General features: G+C 38.9%; 1 protein-coding gene across 1 annotated transcript in view; it reads left to right on the top strand.

Annotated features, from left to right (window-relative positions):
* LOC139741416 (P2X purinoceptor 4-like) overlaps positions 1–16047 on the top strand; it is a 168204-nt gene extending 152157 nt beyond the window's left edge. Inside the window, exons 10-12 of the mRNA XM_071652001.1 lie at positions 6653–6769; positions 7972–8089; positions 15891–16047. Of these exons, the coding sequence (XP_071508102.1) occupies positions 6653–6769; positions 7972–8040 (186 nt within the window). The 3' untranslated portion in view covers positions 8041–8089; positions 15891–16047. The remainder of the gene's footprint in view (positions 1–6652; positions 6770–7971; positions 8090–15890) is intronic.
* The last annotated feature ends 544 nt before the right edge of the window (positions 16048–16591 follow it).

Raw genomic sequence — 16591 nt, 5'->3', positions numbered from 1 at the left:
ATATATATATATATATATATATGACAAGTCTAAGTAACCTGATGTATATTGATTTGACCCAAGAGATTTGCATCAAAGATCAATGCCATACAGGATGAGCACATGCCGTCCTATTTATAACCCGCAGTGTAAACCATTAGTCAAGTGATCTTCGGAAGATTCGCTCGAACGATTCCCCGCCGCCTTCGGTCGGTAATAGTTCTCCCAGATCGATTTCATCAAAGCTAGCTTTGCGGGAAGCGAAAGCCGATACCCACTTTTCCCGCGTCCCATTCGTGGATAGTTTTTCCCTCCCGTGTGTGTTCCGACGAAACGTCACGAGTGTCAAATAACAGGTGGATTTGGGAATTCACAAGCTTAACGAACAGATTGATCCCAAAGTAAAGTGGCTGCCTCCAGGCTGGAAGTTACGACCTCAGGTCACGTGGTATCTGACGCCATTTACTGCCATCCACTATCAGCCAATCCTTACTGCAAACCATCACCTCAGTCCTTGCACTAAATATTGTACAGTTGTATTTCAGAGTCATCACGCAAAAGGAGATTCTGTTAGATTTAAAAAAGAATGTGTTCTGAGAATATTTTTTTTTTGTTAAACTTAGAAATAGAGTCTGGCCTTTCTCTATAAGAAAGGATTATGAAAGGGGGCTGTTTTGTAGAAAGAAATGTGTTGAGCAAAATGATTGAATTTCTTTAACACAAAATACCTCTTTTGCGGGGATGATCTCCCAATATCAGATCCTCTAATTCAATTTCAAAGTAGTGTCCGCACCCTATCGATTCATTACATTCGAGCACCAACACGTTTTCCTCTTTCAGAGCGGGGGTATTGACAATATTTGAGCCGTATTTTTGGTTTGCCGATCATTATTATATTCTTGAAAATGATGACGCGCAATGAAATTGCCGCTTCAGGAAAGGGCGCGAAACCTCTACCCAACTCGAACAGACGACGACGTTCATCACGAGTCGCAGAAATACAAGCCAACAAGTGCAAATACGGAAGGTAAATGTTCGCTCATGTGACATGAAGACACGATGGGCTGGTGTAAATTGATCGATAACGCTCAATGCAGGGACCGTGCGCAATGAAATTCATGTAATTGAATTCTGCAGAATCCTGTTGTGGTACAGAAAACTATGATATCATGTTTGTCATGTTAAGTCTGCACTAGAATTTTTCAGTAAGGTTCCGACATTATGTGGTATCATTCGCATAAATACCGAATTTGTAAAGGAAGAAAATGGACAAGTACATGAATAAGATGCAAGGAAACATTAGCAAACGGAAGTCCATGATTTGTTAGACTTCCTCGCCCACGCCCACTCCAATTTTTCTAAGGCACAATAGTAAATGAGGCGCCCTTTCCCAACGTCTTTATGAAGGTGATAAATGCGCTGACACTGACGGAGTGTGTTCGATGAATTTCTGCTTCAATAAGTGGCAGACAAAAGACCATGTCCTTAATAGTGTTCACCCGTCTCTATGAAATCGTCGAAGTACATCTTGGGGACTCCGTTATTGCCTCGGCAAGTCACTGGCGATAGCTCTCGAGTTCTAAACTGTCAAATTTGATGTAGACGCTCATCAGGTTTCGAGATAGCGATCTAATCCGCACCTAATCACTGATGCCCTTTGGAGGCGAAGATGAACGAGAGAGAGAGAGAGCAAGGTTTCATGCCGAATTAAATCTGCTCGCTTCCGAGAAAGGATAGAGCAAATAGTGCCAATGCTGATACGGTTCCACGCATGCCTTTTCAAACTTGACCACGTGAGAGAGCATTGTGTCCCAAATTGCTTTGATGTCGTTATGATTCTGCTGTAAATGCTGAAAACTGTGGCAGAAATAATGTAATAACTCGTCGAAATATATATATGTTATAGCTTATCATTCTCCCTTTTTTCGGGGGGGGGAGGGGCAGGTATTGCTTTGCTCAGATGTTATTGCATGGATAATCATTTGCTCTTGAGTTGAAAAATTCAGCCTATACATTATGCACATTGTACTTTGTTTGTCCTGAAACTTGCAGCCCCCAACTCTGTCATCCAGCATTAGGAAGGTAACGATTACTTACCTGTTGTCGAATCATAACAGAACACAAAGACGCAGATGCGGTTTCATTTTCTTGTTTGTCTAATCAATATTGCTGATGAGAAATGCGGTCGAAATTCATTTCTATCCTGCGACGTTAAACGTAGATTATTAGATTTCTGTCCTTAGGTAAGATTTTCAGAATAACAAGGCTTTATAACAAAATAGCTCGCACAAGAGAGATGCAACTATTTACACCAACCGAACCGAGAATTTCTCATGAGAATCAGTCCTCATCATTAATGAATAAAGTTGATTTGGCATCTTGCAAAGTATATTGTTCCTTTTTTATCTCTTCAAACTTCCTCTCTGGATATTTGATATGCTTTCTTTCTTGTCTCGATGTTTTAGAGCACTTATACATCCCCGAGGTATTTTGAGCTTAGTTAATTGAACATGGTATATGTCATCGATATCAATTTAGTCATTTTAGAGTGTCAATTACAAACACATAAGATGCAAAAGAACAAAAAAAGAAGAAGATATGGCACTCACATTGTTTGCTTTGACCAAAATTTAAAAAAATGCACACGAAGGCGAACAAGTTCAACATGTGGAAAGTTATAGCATGATAAAAAAACATGCTACATCGGAGGATAGCTGACTAACTGTCAATTTTATAAAGTCTGCGATAAGGTTATGCATACATGCATGGTTGGAATTAAAAATTACACGTACATATTGCGCTAATCACGTAATGACATTTACCCGCTTTGTTTTGAAATGAAGAACAAATCAGAAGAATATCTTATGTTAGAGCAGTGTTAGTTTGTGACACAGCTTCCGACATACATGAAGTTTTTATCCTTGCCGTATTTTTGGGGTAGTCATTATTGATGGGAAAATATTACGCGAGAGATGTTATTCATTGTGGATCCATACTGTATATCTTAAAGTATTCATCCAGGCAAATAAATATTCTTCGACGTCATCAATTACAATGCTTATATTTCGCAAACGGAGTACAGTTGCATGTGCATGTCATAAAATTTCAGGTACAATGCAATGTCAAACAGCCAATGGCAAACATTCTTAAATGAACTTCCAAGATGCGGTCGACCTACATGGCTATTCTCTTGGGGTTGCCTCCAACTTTTCTCATCGCTTTTCTCTATACCGGAGAATCAGGGAACTGGTCCAGCGGAGATTCCATTAACCTCGTTGTTCTTGGCGGGAATCCAGTTCACGTTTTTACCCCCGTCTCATCCCCTAGTCAGAACCGTGAAATCCACCCCGTGTCGGATCGTCTGTTTGACAAGGGATTCCCGTGTTTCCTGTCTTCGGTTACTAGACTTTCGAGTCTCGCTAATTATTTTGAGAAGCTGCTCTTTTATTTCTTGAATTACACCTAGAAGATCATATGCAAACTTCTCACGCTTGACTTGATATTACATGTACATGTGCGCAAAAGTTTCTCGAAGTGAAGTTAAACTTTGTGAGTGTTTAAGCCCTTGGTTTTTTTCCCCCAAAGATTTGGTTTTCCTTGCAAGCAGCTGGTGGTAAATCAATTCTTCCCCTAAGGGCAATCAGTAGTTATGACAAGATAAGCAAGTTCTGATGAGCGGAAGTATTCCCTGATTGGCATGGAATCTGTGGTACCGGACTAATTTATGAGTTCCAACGATATGCCCTCATTCCGTTTCTCGAGTAGTCTAGTATTCTCCCTTGAAAATGGAGCCATACTTAGATTATACAGTACACGCGCGCGCACACACACACTGACACACATTCACACACGTAATGTACGTATCTGCCAGTTCTAATGTAAGCACAATGACCCATGTTTTTATCTCAACGAGTGTAATGCATGAAAAGGGTGGGTGAAATCATTGAAGTTGGATGACATGCAGACGCAGTGGCGGATCCAGGGAAGACCGCAACCGGCGCACGCCCCGCCCCCCTTTATTTTTTGTTGAAACAAAAGAAATAAAAAGGAAAAAATGGGGGAGGGGTGCGAGCGCCCCCCTTTAATTTTGTAAAGGCGCCCCCTCTTTACGGAATTCATGGATCCGCCCCTGCAGGCGATTAATGAGCGAAGAACGGCATATAGAATATAGTTTGCTCGCAGAAATACAACGATTACTCGACATTAATGTGGTGTAAAATTTCTCTCAAGACATGAGATTTTAATGCAATCTACGTGTATTTGGTAGGCACCTGTCTATTTCAAATTAGTATTTCACGACAGTATGTCTCCTTTTAACCAGTATGTTCGTTCTTTGAAATGTCTTCAAGCTCGTGATGCAAATATACCTGATCGATGACGTTATGGCAGCATAACGCTACTACTACTACTAAAATGGCAATATTCTAGTCAGATATTGTGAGGCGCAGTATAGTAGCATGAGCAATGTAGGAAACTGGTAAACTTTGTTTGCTAACTATGCCGATGTCAATGGCATTGTCTGAAACTTGGATGGGAGGTTGTCTCAGATTACCTGACATTTCTCTTGTTCATGGCCTGGGGATGAGGTAGATATTGTCATCACGTCATCACGAACCTTCAGTTCAATACGGAGCAAAAGAACACTCAAACTGAGAAGAAGTGCTTTAATGATGTACTAGCCATTGTTGCTCTGGGAAAACACACATGGGGCACACGATTAGTTTTCAAGCGAGGCGATCAAATTGCACAGGAAGAGGTTATTCTACATCCTAAATGGGGAAAATGAAATCATGCAATTACCAAGCGACGAACGCCTTTTGGTCGTCCTAGCATCACCGGTATCAGGGCTGAGCCAGAGAACGTATATGCCTTCATTAGTCTATCTTCCATGCCTCATGGAATCATCCTGCTCCATCTTCGATGATGGATGGTATGCTTTGAGGGTCTTTCTCTTTGAAACGACCGTAGGAGGTGGTTTTGGATGTTGCTGACGTCTTCATTCTTCCCTAAAGGAGCGGATTAAAGAACCTGTCGCACAAAAATGGGAGCTAATGTTTGCCCTGGAGCAGGTGAAGGCAAGTCGAGCTCATTGATAGAGCTAAGAGGTTTTATGATCCATCTGATGTTGACATGTTCGTAGGCTCGATTGCAATTACAATTCAATCGCGCTCATCACAAAATTAATCAGCTGTCATTCTGCCTTATGTGACATGCTTGCTTTGAATTCAATTTTTTGTGTAAACATCATTGTTATAAACTCTTGAACAGGGGAGAACGGCAAGTGTTTTTCTCAGAGATTGAAACGTCAACTGACGCTTGAACAAGAGAAAGAAAACGTGAGCGAGGAGCTGAAAGAAACGTCCGGGGATATTTCATGAAACGTTTTGTATTTGTCGGACAATCTTGCTCTCATCCAATCAAATGCAAGGATTTCAGTAGCTTGTAACAGTTTGTCAGAAAAAAAAAACATCTGACCGAACGCTTCATGAAATGCGCCCACTAGGATTATCATGATAATAATTGAACCGAATCTTCACGCACTAACACATTGTTATAACATTGTTACACGCAATCATTAGATAGTATTATAATGTAATGTGTGTGTGTGCATGTGCGTGTGTGTGTGTGTGTGTGTGCGTGCGTGCGTGCGTGCGTGCGTGTGCAGGTTAAAAGCACATAAGAATCGATGCGACTTGCTGTGTAAATTGAATAATTGAAACATAACAAATTGAACATTCGGCCCGTCCCAAATGATACACATGTGAGATGTAGCAACAGAGGCAGATGAAAACGCTATTAAGCACCATTATACTGTGTAATGGTGCATGATACTAAAGGGGCGTTAATCAACTTGTGTGTTTTATGACAAAAATAAAACATACATCAATATATGAGAGACAGGTGTGTTCTCAAGTTGGTGCTATCCTATGTAACAGTGAGTCACGTGCATGCACTCGCGATGTCTTATTGAAAACATCAGCAGGTGCATTTCCTCTTCCACTGTGATTAACAGGTCTGCGGCATTGGAGGCGGCACCTTTCTCGCGATGCACTTTGTCGGGCCGCGTCAGTCCACTCGTGGCTGCTGTCTGCAAAAACTGCCAATTTCTTTGTGTGTGTGTGTGTGTGTGTGTGTGTGTGTGTGTGTGTGTGTGTGTGTGTGTGTGTGCATCTTTTATCAATCTGAGTTTGCTTGGATAAACAGAGCTGGATGTTTTTGCTTGTTTGTTTGTTGTTTGTTTTCATTTTCTATCTGACACGATGAAGTTGTAATCGAACTGTGTGAGACTGGTTGTAAATATCAAAGGTGTTTGATGATAGTATGTACTGGAAAGGTTACAGGGAAGGAGTGATGAACCTTATACATCCTGCAAACGCGTTCACATATCCCAAACTAAGCCAAGATGGTTACGATGAAAACCATAGAGACACAAAACCCGACAATAGAAGGTTTGTTAACTTCAGGGCATGGATGGGTTATACATTGCACACTGGCTTGCGTACACTGTATCTCTTCATAAGTATAGTTACCTCAAGTTCACAAACTCCAAGCTCACAACAACCATTAAAGGTGGACCTATCATGGACCATCGACTTGTTATTTTTTATCAAGTTTTGATCGTATTGCTAAATACACTGTAGATTTTTGTTCAACTCGTATCATTCCCATGCAGGCGACGGTGATGTGCGACGTCGTGGTGCTTTATTTTCTAAAGAAGAGGAAATACTACAAAGAAGCGAAATTCCAGAATGTTGCCAGCAACGAGAATGGAGCACAGAAGACATACGAGGTAAGGCTATTATTCTTCAACTCCCGTTCATTTTCCCAGCGATGTCATTTTACATGCATTTTGAATATCTCCAGTCATTTTACATTGTTGTGTAAACATGTTTCTACCGATTTCAGTAATGAATTTTTATTCTGTCTTTTTGGGGGGCTTTATTACTTGAGTTTTATTCACAGTTCTACAATGTTTCACCCATGTATTATTCAAATCACGTTTCATGACTGTTTGCGTAACATGTTTTACGTTATAAATTCCCAAAACTTCTTGCTTTTAACGTTGTTTATTCTGTATGTTATGAATCGTAGAACATTCCTTGGTGTACGTTTAATATAAGAATAAAACTTTATTCAAAATGTCTAGAATAATTGTTTAATTTGAAGTTAAAGCAGAGTGAAGAAGAAATTAAACAAAAGATATGGATTATAGCTTGTGCAATTCTATATTTTGACATTACTCTCGATGCGTTTCCTCAAGAAAATGTGACGTAATTATTTCACAAAGATTATGATACCGTATGGCCTTTAGACAACTTCTTCACGACTTGTTTTAAATTCTCGTCCCGCTTTTAAACTATACCCTATGAGATTCATTGATGCTACAAAGATATCTGAAATATGTTAGCCGCAAGATTATTAATTAGGTACAATAACACAAACCAATGTTTCCGGACAGTGATATGTGATATTTCAGCCATAAGTCTAGATTTATATCGTTCCTGTAATGTATTGTATTCATAGATCTATTTCATCTTGTATAATTTGTTCGCTTGTCTCTGTTTCAGTCATTCAAGTTTCTCATAATCGCTTCATCTTCAACTGTCTTTGTGTTTATGTAGGCCTTTATTGAACTTTTGTTCTTGATGGACGACTAATTTCACGGTCATTACATCCAAAACACAACACACTGTGTTGCACATGTGGGACTAGTCCAGAATGCGAGCAAACACAACACTTCAACATCTTCCCTGGATGAAAGCAGGCTCGTTCCATCGCACTTCACAATAGTCGGCAATAATCATCACTAATCATCTCACAAACACGACCCACATTTCGTGTAAATATTTTCCCTTCATCCTTCCGTTATTTTGTCTTCATGGTTCTTTTCTTTGATCGAGGAATGGGTCGAATGAGTACCAGTCCGTAGATGACATACGCCTTGATTTCACTGCTTTGCATGCCGCCATTCTTTTTCACACACTACCGTAGCTTGTTCCATGCAAACCAGCGGGGGACACTAAAGGTCCTAGCCCGACCTCTCGATTGGCAACCAGGTAGCTTGGTACACGCAACACAACGGAATGGCACACGAATCTCTCATCGCAATGTAGGTACAAAATGCACAGCAGACAACACAAAGCAAACATTTAAACCAAACCGAAAAAAGCGAGAGACATTGCTAGCAAATCTATTTTACGTTGCTAGAGAGGATCATTCGCTTGTCACCATGCACAGCTGCGAGCAGTCGCAGCCGTTTTCTATTTTGTGGCGATGTGCGTAGTTCCACCGCTCTTGTAGGACCACAAGGATTCCGTCCGGTCTTTCACCGCTTGTCTTTTTATTCCAACATTTATGTAGCTTCTTCCAGCACCAGCCGTCTTTGCAGTATCTTGTCCAGCACTTTGCACTCGCAGAACCATGTTCACCACACTGCACACGCTTTTTTCTTTGCATTTATCTAATTTCTCACCCATTCTCACATGTTTGCCAATTGTGAGTGTAAACTGCGCCTGATCTTTATATTCATTGTTCTCTTAAGAGGCAAAGTATTGGCCAAAACATAAAACATTTTAAAGAAGGTTCTTTTAAGGAATGTTTTTCTTTCGGGGGGGGGGGGTGGTAAACGCGAGATTTTTCTGCCCTATTTCCTCGCGAGTAGATTACTTTGACAGCATTATTAACGCTTTGATTACATGAACAATTGGCAAACAAGTGTGATTCGCATAAATGATAAATTACATTTCAGCTTTCTTTTTCATTACTTGGTAGAGCAGGAAGGATATCTCCGAGCACTCACTCGGGAAGCCCTTCTTTATAGTCGTTGTGTATATTCTCTTCATCATCAATAGAAAGTAGCTGCCACATAGTGTTGTCTTTTGTTTTCAAGAAAGAGCAATAGTGTCACATCGCACCATCTTTGTCAACTATTAATATCATTGTACTTATGAAATAACTTAAAATATAATTTTCACGAAATACTGTTGTTGTAAGTTGCAGCATATATTCATTAAGTCATCCGTGTTTGTTAAATTTCGTTTCGCTTTGTAGTTGGCTTCCGTATATTCTGTTGCTTGCAGCGATGTAACCGTTTTTTCTGTCAGTTTTTTCACCTGTGGCCGCTTAATTATGCATGCACTCATTATTTCCACTACGATGCACTGAAAGTAGACACAGTTTGTGACATGGCCTAGTTCGCTCAATCTCGAGCTTGCTATACTGAGATGCAAGTGTCTGTTCTTGTGCCATTCCGATTTGTTTGCCTAGTGCCTTCATTTATTTCTTCATCCCCTTCAGACCAATTCATTTTTTCTCTCGCAAAATTCCCACTTCATGGGCCATCAATGCCATTCTAAAAGTCATACAATTTTATAGCCATTAGCATCCTCACTTTTTCCGAGTAATTATGTAATCAAGCTATTTCTCTCTTGGATTCAATATTTTCTGTGGCTATGGATCTACAGCGTCCTCAATTATATCAATATATAGCAAGCTTTAATTCTGCGACGCGAACGCTAAGACGACGCCTCCTCCTGATTGGATAATGGAGACAGCTGTCTCGCGCATGTACAGAACACAATTTTTGTCCATTATACCGTCGTCTCAGCATTTGCGTCGCTGATCTAAAGCTCGATGTTAGTTTAAAGTAGATCATGCTGTGAAGAGAGGATGATTCTGGAGCATTCATGTCGATGTGAATTAGTTGTGACGTAACACAGGGCTGTCACGCAGACGGCCTTACATCCCCTTGCAACAGCACGATATCTATAAAGTTAATGGTATAATGGTTGTGAGAAGGTGACTGCAATTGCGAAGGTGGCGGTAAAAATAGCAATAAGAATTGGGAAGTTGCGAATTAGTGATGAAAAGTGACATGTGCTTAATACACATGCCGTACTTTATGTGTGTGGGTATGTTTATGTGTGTATGCATGTCGGATGCGCGTATTTGTATGTGCACCTGAAGCAGTGCATGTTCATTTTTGTGGCAGTATGATTATTATATATTATGATGTTTCATGTATAGGTGTAGATATGTACTATATGATTCATATGCTGCATATACGTCAGAGATCATAAGGGATTGATTATACCGTCTGAAGTTTCATGCGTCACCTCTCTCTTTCATTCTCTCTCTCTCTTTCTCTCTTTTTCTATTTCCATCTTCCTTTCTCACAGTAGCTATCTTTTATATATATATATATATATATATATATATATATATATATATATATATATAATGTGAACACTAGTAATCATGGTATTTACATTGAATGGAATGATGATGATAATGATGATAATGATGATGAATTTTGATGATGATGAAAATGATGATTTCGTATGAATATTTTGCGGGTTTGTATATGCGTGCATGTCTGTGTGAGAGTACGAGAACTATTAAGTGTAGTTAGAAGGATTGAATTACGTGCGCAGTGCATTAACAGTTATCTTTTTTCAGGTCGATCATTATTTTGTGTCTTGTCTTTCACATATTCATATATGACCTTGTTATAATATGTTTATCTAAAATGATATATTCAATATTGATTCATAAAGGCAAAATAGACGAAGAAAACAATTGCCGAACACCATTTTCATATTATATCATAGCCATTGATAATTATTGTAAATGTAAGTTTGTCTATTTACCATCGCGTGACAGAAGGGTTCTTTCATTAGAAAGCTGCAATACAGTAAACATATAAGATGCGGCAAAGGGAGCTTCTATCACATCATTCTATAATGGACTTTGCATGTCAGATCGAAATCCACTGAAAAATAAAACAGGACATATTGATACAAGACAGTTATCATATCAACTTTTATAAAATCACAGCGTAATGAAACATGACCACGTGTCACATAATATTTAAGCCATTGACAACTCGACTCTGACATGTCTGATGGGTCTATGGAGTGCTAGAATCGCATAGTATTCTGATGGGTGATGAATAAAAAAAAGAGGTAAAACTGTATTATACCATGCAACACGTGACTAATGTCCCATACTCAAACTTTTCTTCTTGAGGCTTGCATTTAAAAATATGCGATTAACTCGTCCCAAACATGATTCTCTATTACCAAAAGACCGTGAGTGCGCAACCCATGCATGCGCCAGGTTCTTAAAGGCAATTTTCAGAATGAAAGGGGTTTTATTGCCATGGTCTAGATTTAAAGTCACAGAGGACACGGCATCAAATGTAACACAAGATAAAAAACATAGAGAAAGAGAGGGAGAGAGTTTTGAAATGAGAACGGCCACTTGAACTCTTCAGATACATATGATTAAGCTGAGCAGAAAAGAACAAAAAACGGTAAAAAGAAGTCAGAGACAGAGACGGAGAATGTAAAAAGATGAAAATGCAAGTGTGTATGTATTCAAACGCATGTGGTGTGTGTGTTGTGGGGGGTGCTTGCATGTACGGGCATCATCAATTGAACTAATTAATCGAGGAAAGTGAATTGATGAATCATATTTCTCTTAGCCATATTCCTATAATTGCTGACGGACGAGCTAAATGGCATCAAATTGGAAACCGGAAAACGCCCCACTTCCCTGCAAAACATGAATCAGTCACCCAAATGTTTATCGTCATTCATTTCATTCATTCATTTGCAAAAGACCATAACTGAAAGGATAGTGGAAATAATGAAGCTAAGTGCCAAAAGTATTGGGAAAGGAGTCTGCTGTGCTAATATCCATGAAGAATAAAGTTTGTATAGTAATAAGAACTCATAACGTTCCTCTGTTGATGACATTTTTTAAATTGTTGTAGATGAAAACTACCGCTCCGATAGGGCATATCAAAGAAATATAAAAACATTTTTATTACAGGCCAGACCCAGTTTAATTTAGTCTATCTATATGGAAAGGGGCACATATTAATATGTCTGAATCATTAAATGATTGCGGTAGAAGCAGATGTAATGGTGATCATATGAGCCTGATGTATATTATCTAATACTGATTCGGGTTGAGTGAAATCAAAAGATATTATTAGCTATTTGGCAACTTGTATCCGGTCTCACAACATCAATTGGACGAAGCCAAGTGGTTGTCGCCCAAAACAAGGCCGGGCCATTTGAAGAATTACACAAGATTAGAATAATGACTGGTGTACCGGTAAAAGCTTAATGGAGTATAGGCCGAATCTGATCAAGGTCAAAATGACAGGATTAAGTTTTCTGGGGCGAGGGAATGTGCGGAAATGGCTTGAATACCTCGAAATAACAAGTTTGATTTATCAAGAGCAAAAAAAAAAGTTTTTGATTTGTCACGTGTATTATATTGTATGCTGAAGCGTAGGATCAAAGCTAAGCACTGTAATTCCGGATTTGATTCATCATAATTTTTTATTAACCTTTTGTCAAAGGACACCAATTGTTATTGCGCCCATTTATCTGTCATAAGCTCATTTCACCGAGGGATCTACCTACACGGAGGATCTGAATCTAAACACTTAATTTAATCTTACCTATGACCACAAAACACAGATACACCATCTGAACACACCCATAGAGACAGATATGCCAGTAGGGAAACGTTTAGGATTGTTGTTGTGGAAGTGTGAAAAAAAATCAAACGACAAAACATGAGTCTATAGACCCTGGCCAAGAATAAAATGAATATGATTATCTTGCTCCCTTATCAGGCCTAAATTATCTTTTTAATCTAGTTACACCGGTAGGTCGAGGGTGTGGTTATGATTATAACCAAGATAAGAAGGGTATCCAGATTTTACTGCTAAGTGGCCCCAACGACCGTAAGAAGGGGATTTGAACCACAGACCTTGTGATGGACAGTCTGTGGTCCTACCCACTAAGCCACAAAACTCCATACTTTGCTTAGAGTCTTCTGATTCTAGATTGTAGAAATTTGATTTTTTTTTAAAATTAGAATGAAGAAAATATGGGAAGATATGTAGATATTGGACAATTTCTCCAAGGTTAACAAAATAAAGGAAAAAGACTGCCGCTAAGAAAAAAAAAAGAAGAAAAACTTAAATTTTCCTCTTTCTCACAACTGGGGTGATGCCTTGATTATCAAGATGGCAAAGGTCTCCTTTTGATCGCTCTTGCAGTGAAGGAAAACGAATCATCCTTTTTTATTTTCTGGACAAGATGGTGACGCTGTTCAAAGTAGGTATACAGTAACTGCCGTCAAAACAACAAACAACGTGAAGTTGAATTAACAGAAAAACATTGATTGATAAAATCTGATAGCATTGAAGATTTGCGGTTCATGTTTGCATATTGTATATCTAATGTGAATACAAAATAGTAGGCACATACGTACGTATGTGCTCGTGTGTGTGCGTTTGTGTGTGTGTGTGTGTGTGTGTGTGTGTGTGGGTGTGTGTGTGTGTTTGTGTGTAACTGTAGAAAGACACAGGTATGAGATGTGTATACGCATGTTATAGATATGATATTAAAGCTGTAAAAATAGAAGAGCAGAAGAAAAATGTAGATTAAACCAAAAACTTTAAAGAGGTGTACAACGTCTTCCCTCTGCAGGTATTAGGTTAATTAAATATGAACAAAAGTGGTCTGTTTCAGCCACGTCTTTGTTTTTAGAGATTAAGTATTTTTAGTCATCCTATATGGACCACTATGATCTTTACCTATTATAGTCCTTTCAGCCAAATAACAAGGCAATTTGTAAAATCAATTGGTCACCAAATGAATTTTCTCGTTAGATTTTTGATGTGACAGTACAAATGCAAAATTTCATTTACCATCTTTTTCAACGTTGGAATGACAGCAGAGTGAATTACGTAAAGAAGACATAAAGGGATATCATACAATTTAACCGGATGTTGCATTCTGCGTTAAGTTTTTTTTCTTTCTCCCTTTGATTCTAGCAGGTTGGTCTTAGCATAGCAAAACTTTGAAACATAGGAAGAATTCCCCGATTTTTTTCAAACAGAAGTAGAAATAATGGAAGGACGATTGTGTAAAGCCAGTATAATAGTAAAATTGTGAGAGAGACGGTATACACCGTAAAAAATGACTGTAGATTTGAGAAAGTTAGCTAAGATACAGAGTATTTAAGTAATTATGTCACAGCCTTGGCCAAGATAACATGACTTCAAATTGATGTCAGCCATTACAGTCCAACCTCCTCAGTTCAGGATGATAATGTGATTACTCATACTGACATTAAAGAAGTATAGAAGCAAAGGTAAATAGGCGGACGTACAGACAAACGTGTTGGCATTCATTGATAAAGCTTTTAGGCAAAGAAGACGAGCGGTTAAAAACATTTTGTTATTGGCGTATCATCCTATCGCCTCCTAGAAGTGTACTGAAACATGATATTCTACTTTGTCTTAAGATTCATAAAAGTGCTTTTTAAAGTTTCCTTGCACAATATCTAATTTTTACGTCCTAATGAACAAAGTGTTAGAATCAGATGTCTATTCCTCACAAGAAAAATGCTGAAAATTAGAGATAAAAGATGACTATCGTTCCTAAAAATCCAGATATTAGGGTTTTAGGGTTTAGCATTTCAGTCACCGTGGCTCCTTGTGAATGGTTCTTTAGTATTGAATGTAATGAACAACATTATCCATGTGTAACTAGGATTTAGGTATTGATGGCACAGACACCTATCCCGATGAAACAACGCTCTGCTTTGCACGATAATTATCTTTGCAATCGTTTCATCGCAACAGTGATTTGCTTCGTTACGTGGGAGATTGCTTGGTTAAATCGCAGTTTTGTTTTGTTTTGTCTTATTTTTTTTTTGCCTCAGCTAATGCATCATTTATCGCTAGCTTTAGCTCTTTTATGATAACGACATGGTGTCACGTTGAGATGCGCAGTGTTTTCATCTATTGGACACAAAAAGGCCCGAATTCACGAAGGTGGTACAATCAATGAAACCATGGTTTAAACCATGGACAAAAACCATGGAGCGCCAAGTGTCGCATGGAATATTTCATTACGAAATCAGTAATTTCGTCGATGAAATGATTATTTTGTAACGAAATTACAACATTTTGTAACTAAATGAACATTTCGTCCACGAAATGATAACTTCGTTAACGAAACGGTCATTTTGTAGACGAAATGACAAATTTCGTAACGAAATATTCCGTGCGACACTTGGCGCTGCATGGTTTTTGTCCATGGTTTAAACCATGGTTTCAATTGTACCACCTTCGTGAATTCGGGCCTATTAGTACCACTATCAGCGTGCAAAGTTTATTGGATGTGTTAATTTTGTAAAAGAATTTCTCGTTTGATTTCATACAAACAACATCGAATGACTCCAACTGACACCATGTCATTGACGCAGGCATGCAACTTAGCCTTGTTATGCACGAGATGATCATTCAACTTGTTACGAGTTATGAGCGTCATTTCAATATCTATGGAACGCTTCATGTGTTTGCGTGTATTTTTTAAGCCATTAGTTGACGATGTTAGGAGCGAATAGAATGACTGCAGCCATTGTGTCATGTGTCAGTATGAACGTCGCTGTTTTGTATCATTCGTGCATTGTTCTTTTTTTTTTCGTTTTAACGCTATCATTTTATTTTCTTTTTCAACGCGATAATGATCTGACTAATAATATTTCAAATTTGTCTGAAATGTAAAATTATATTGGAACGGCGATATGGTCGATCACAGAGATTTCTCGTGCCACTATACCTGCTAGGCAGTGTATCAGAACGAAATGTCAATCAGCGTTTGTTTGAATAATAATTTGCTAATGATCGTTTTCCATCATTATGAGCACAACGGGATCATGTTTTCATGTCAGAAAAGAAAAAGGGCGACAAAGGACCCACATGGATTAAGTCAGCCATATGTTTGACAAGTGATAAGCATAACTTACGCCAGATCAAAGTATGATTGCGTAATTTTTCTTTTTTTTCCACCGTGCCCTTCTCCAACCTTGTATAGGAGATAGCGGAGTTGTGCGAGCAAGCTTTCGTCACGACTCTCCCCATCACACAACTAAACAACCACCGCTCGAATAGCAGTCGGCATTCCATAGCGCACGACGAGATCTCGCTCGCATCGAGTCGCGACACCAACAGACCCACGAACTTGTGATGGCACGCCGTGAACCTCCTTCTTCCATCCTCGGAAAGATTTGAGTTTTTCTTTTTATATAAACGAAACATAGATACTCTTATTACGGAAAAAAAAAGACTAGCAGAACCAAAGGATCGTCTGTTAAGTGTGTTTATGTATCCATTCGTCTTCAAAATGGACATGTTTCATCGTGTATTCCAAATGGAGCTATCACGTGTAAGTAGGCCTTTCCCCCCGATGCCAGTGACTGGGACGTTCTGTGTGGAACGGAATTATGGGACTCGCGATAATAGCAACTTACTTCAAAGCTGTCCAAGTGTAGTACTGTAAAGAACTTTGTTGATGTGTTGTGTCTCCTTGATACTGGCTCAAACACGAGTTCCATTGTCTAAGCACTTCTTCTGTAAATACTAGCTCAGCGGAAATTCGTATAAGTGAGCCGTCTTCAGCGAAGCGTAGTCCTGGTCTCCAGCCGTCGTTTCGTCACCATGACTCCACTCCTCAAACATTCGTGCGACTAACTTTGGGGTCTGTATGCTGATAGGATAGAAATTGTTTTACATGTT

The sequence above is a fragment of the Diadema antillarum genome, unplaced genomic scaffold, assembly GCF_040938485.1.
Source record: "Diadema antillarum isolate AM-2024a unplaced genomic scaffold, OU_Dant_1.0 seq00000927_RagTag, whole genome shotgun sequence".
Classification (NCBI taxonomy): Eukaryota; Metazoa; Echinodermata; class Echinoidea; order Diadematoida; family Diadematidae; genus Diadema; species Diadema antillarum.
Note: the sequence above shows the minus strand (reverse complement) of the source record. Positions and strands in the feature narration are given on the sequence as shown.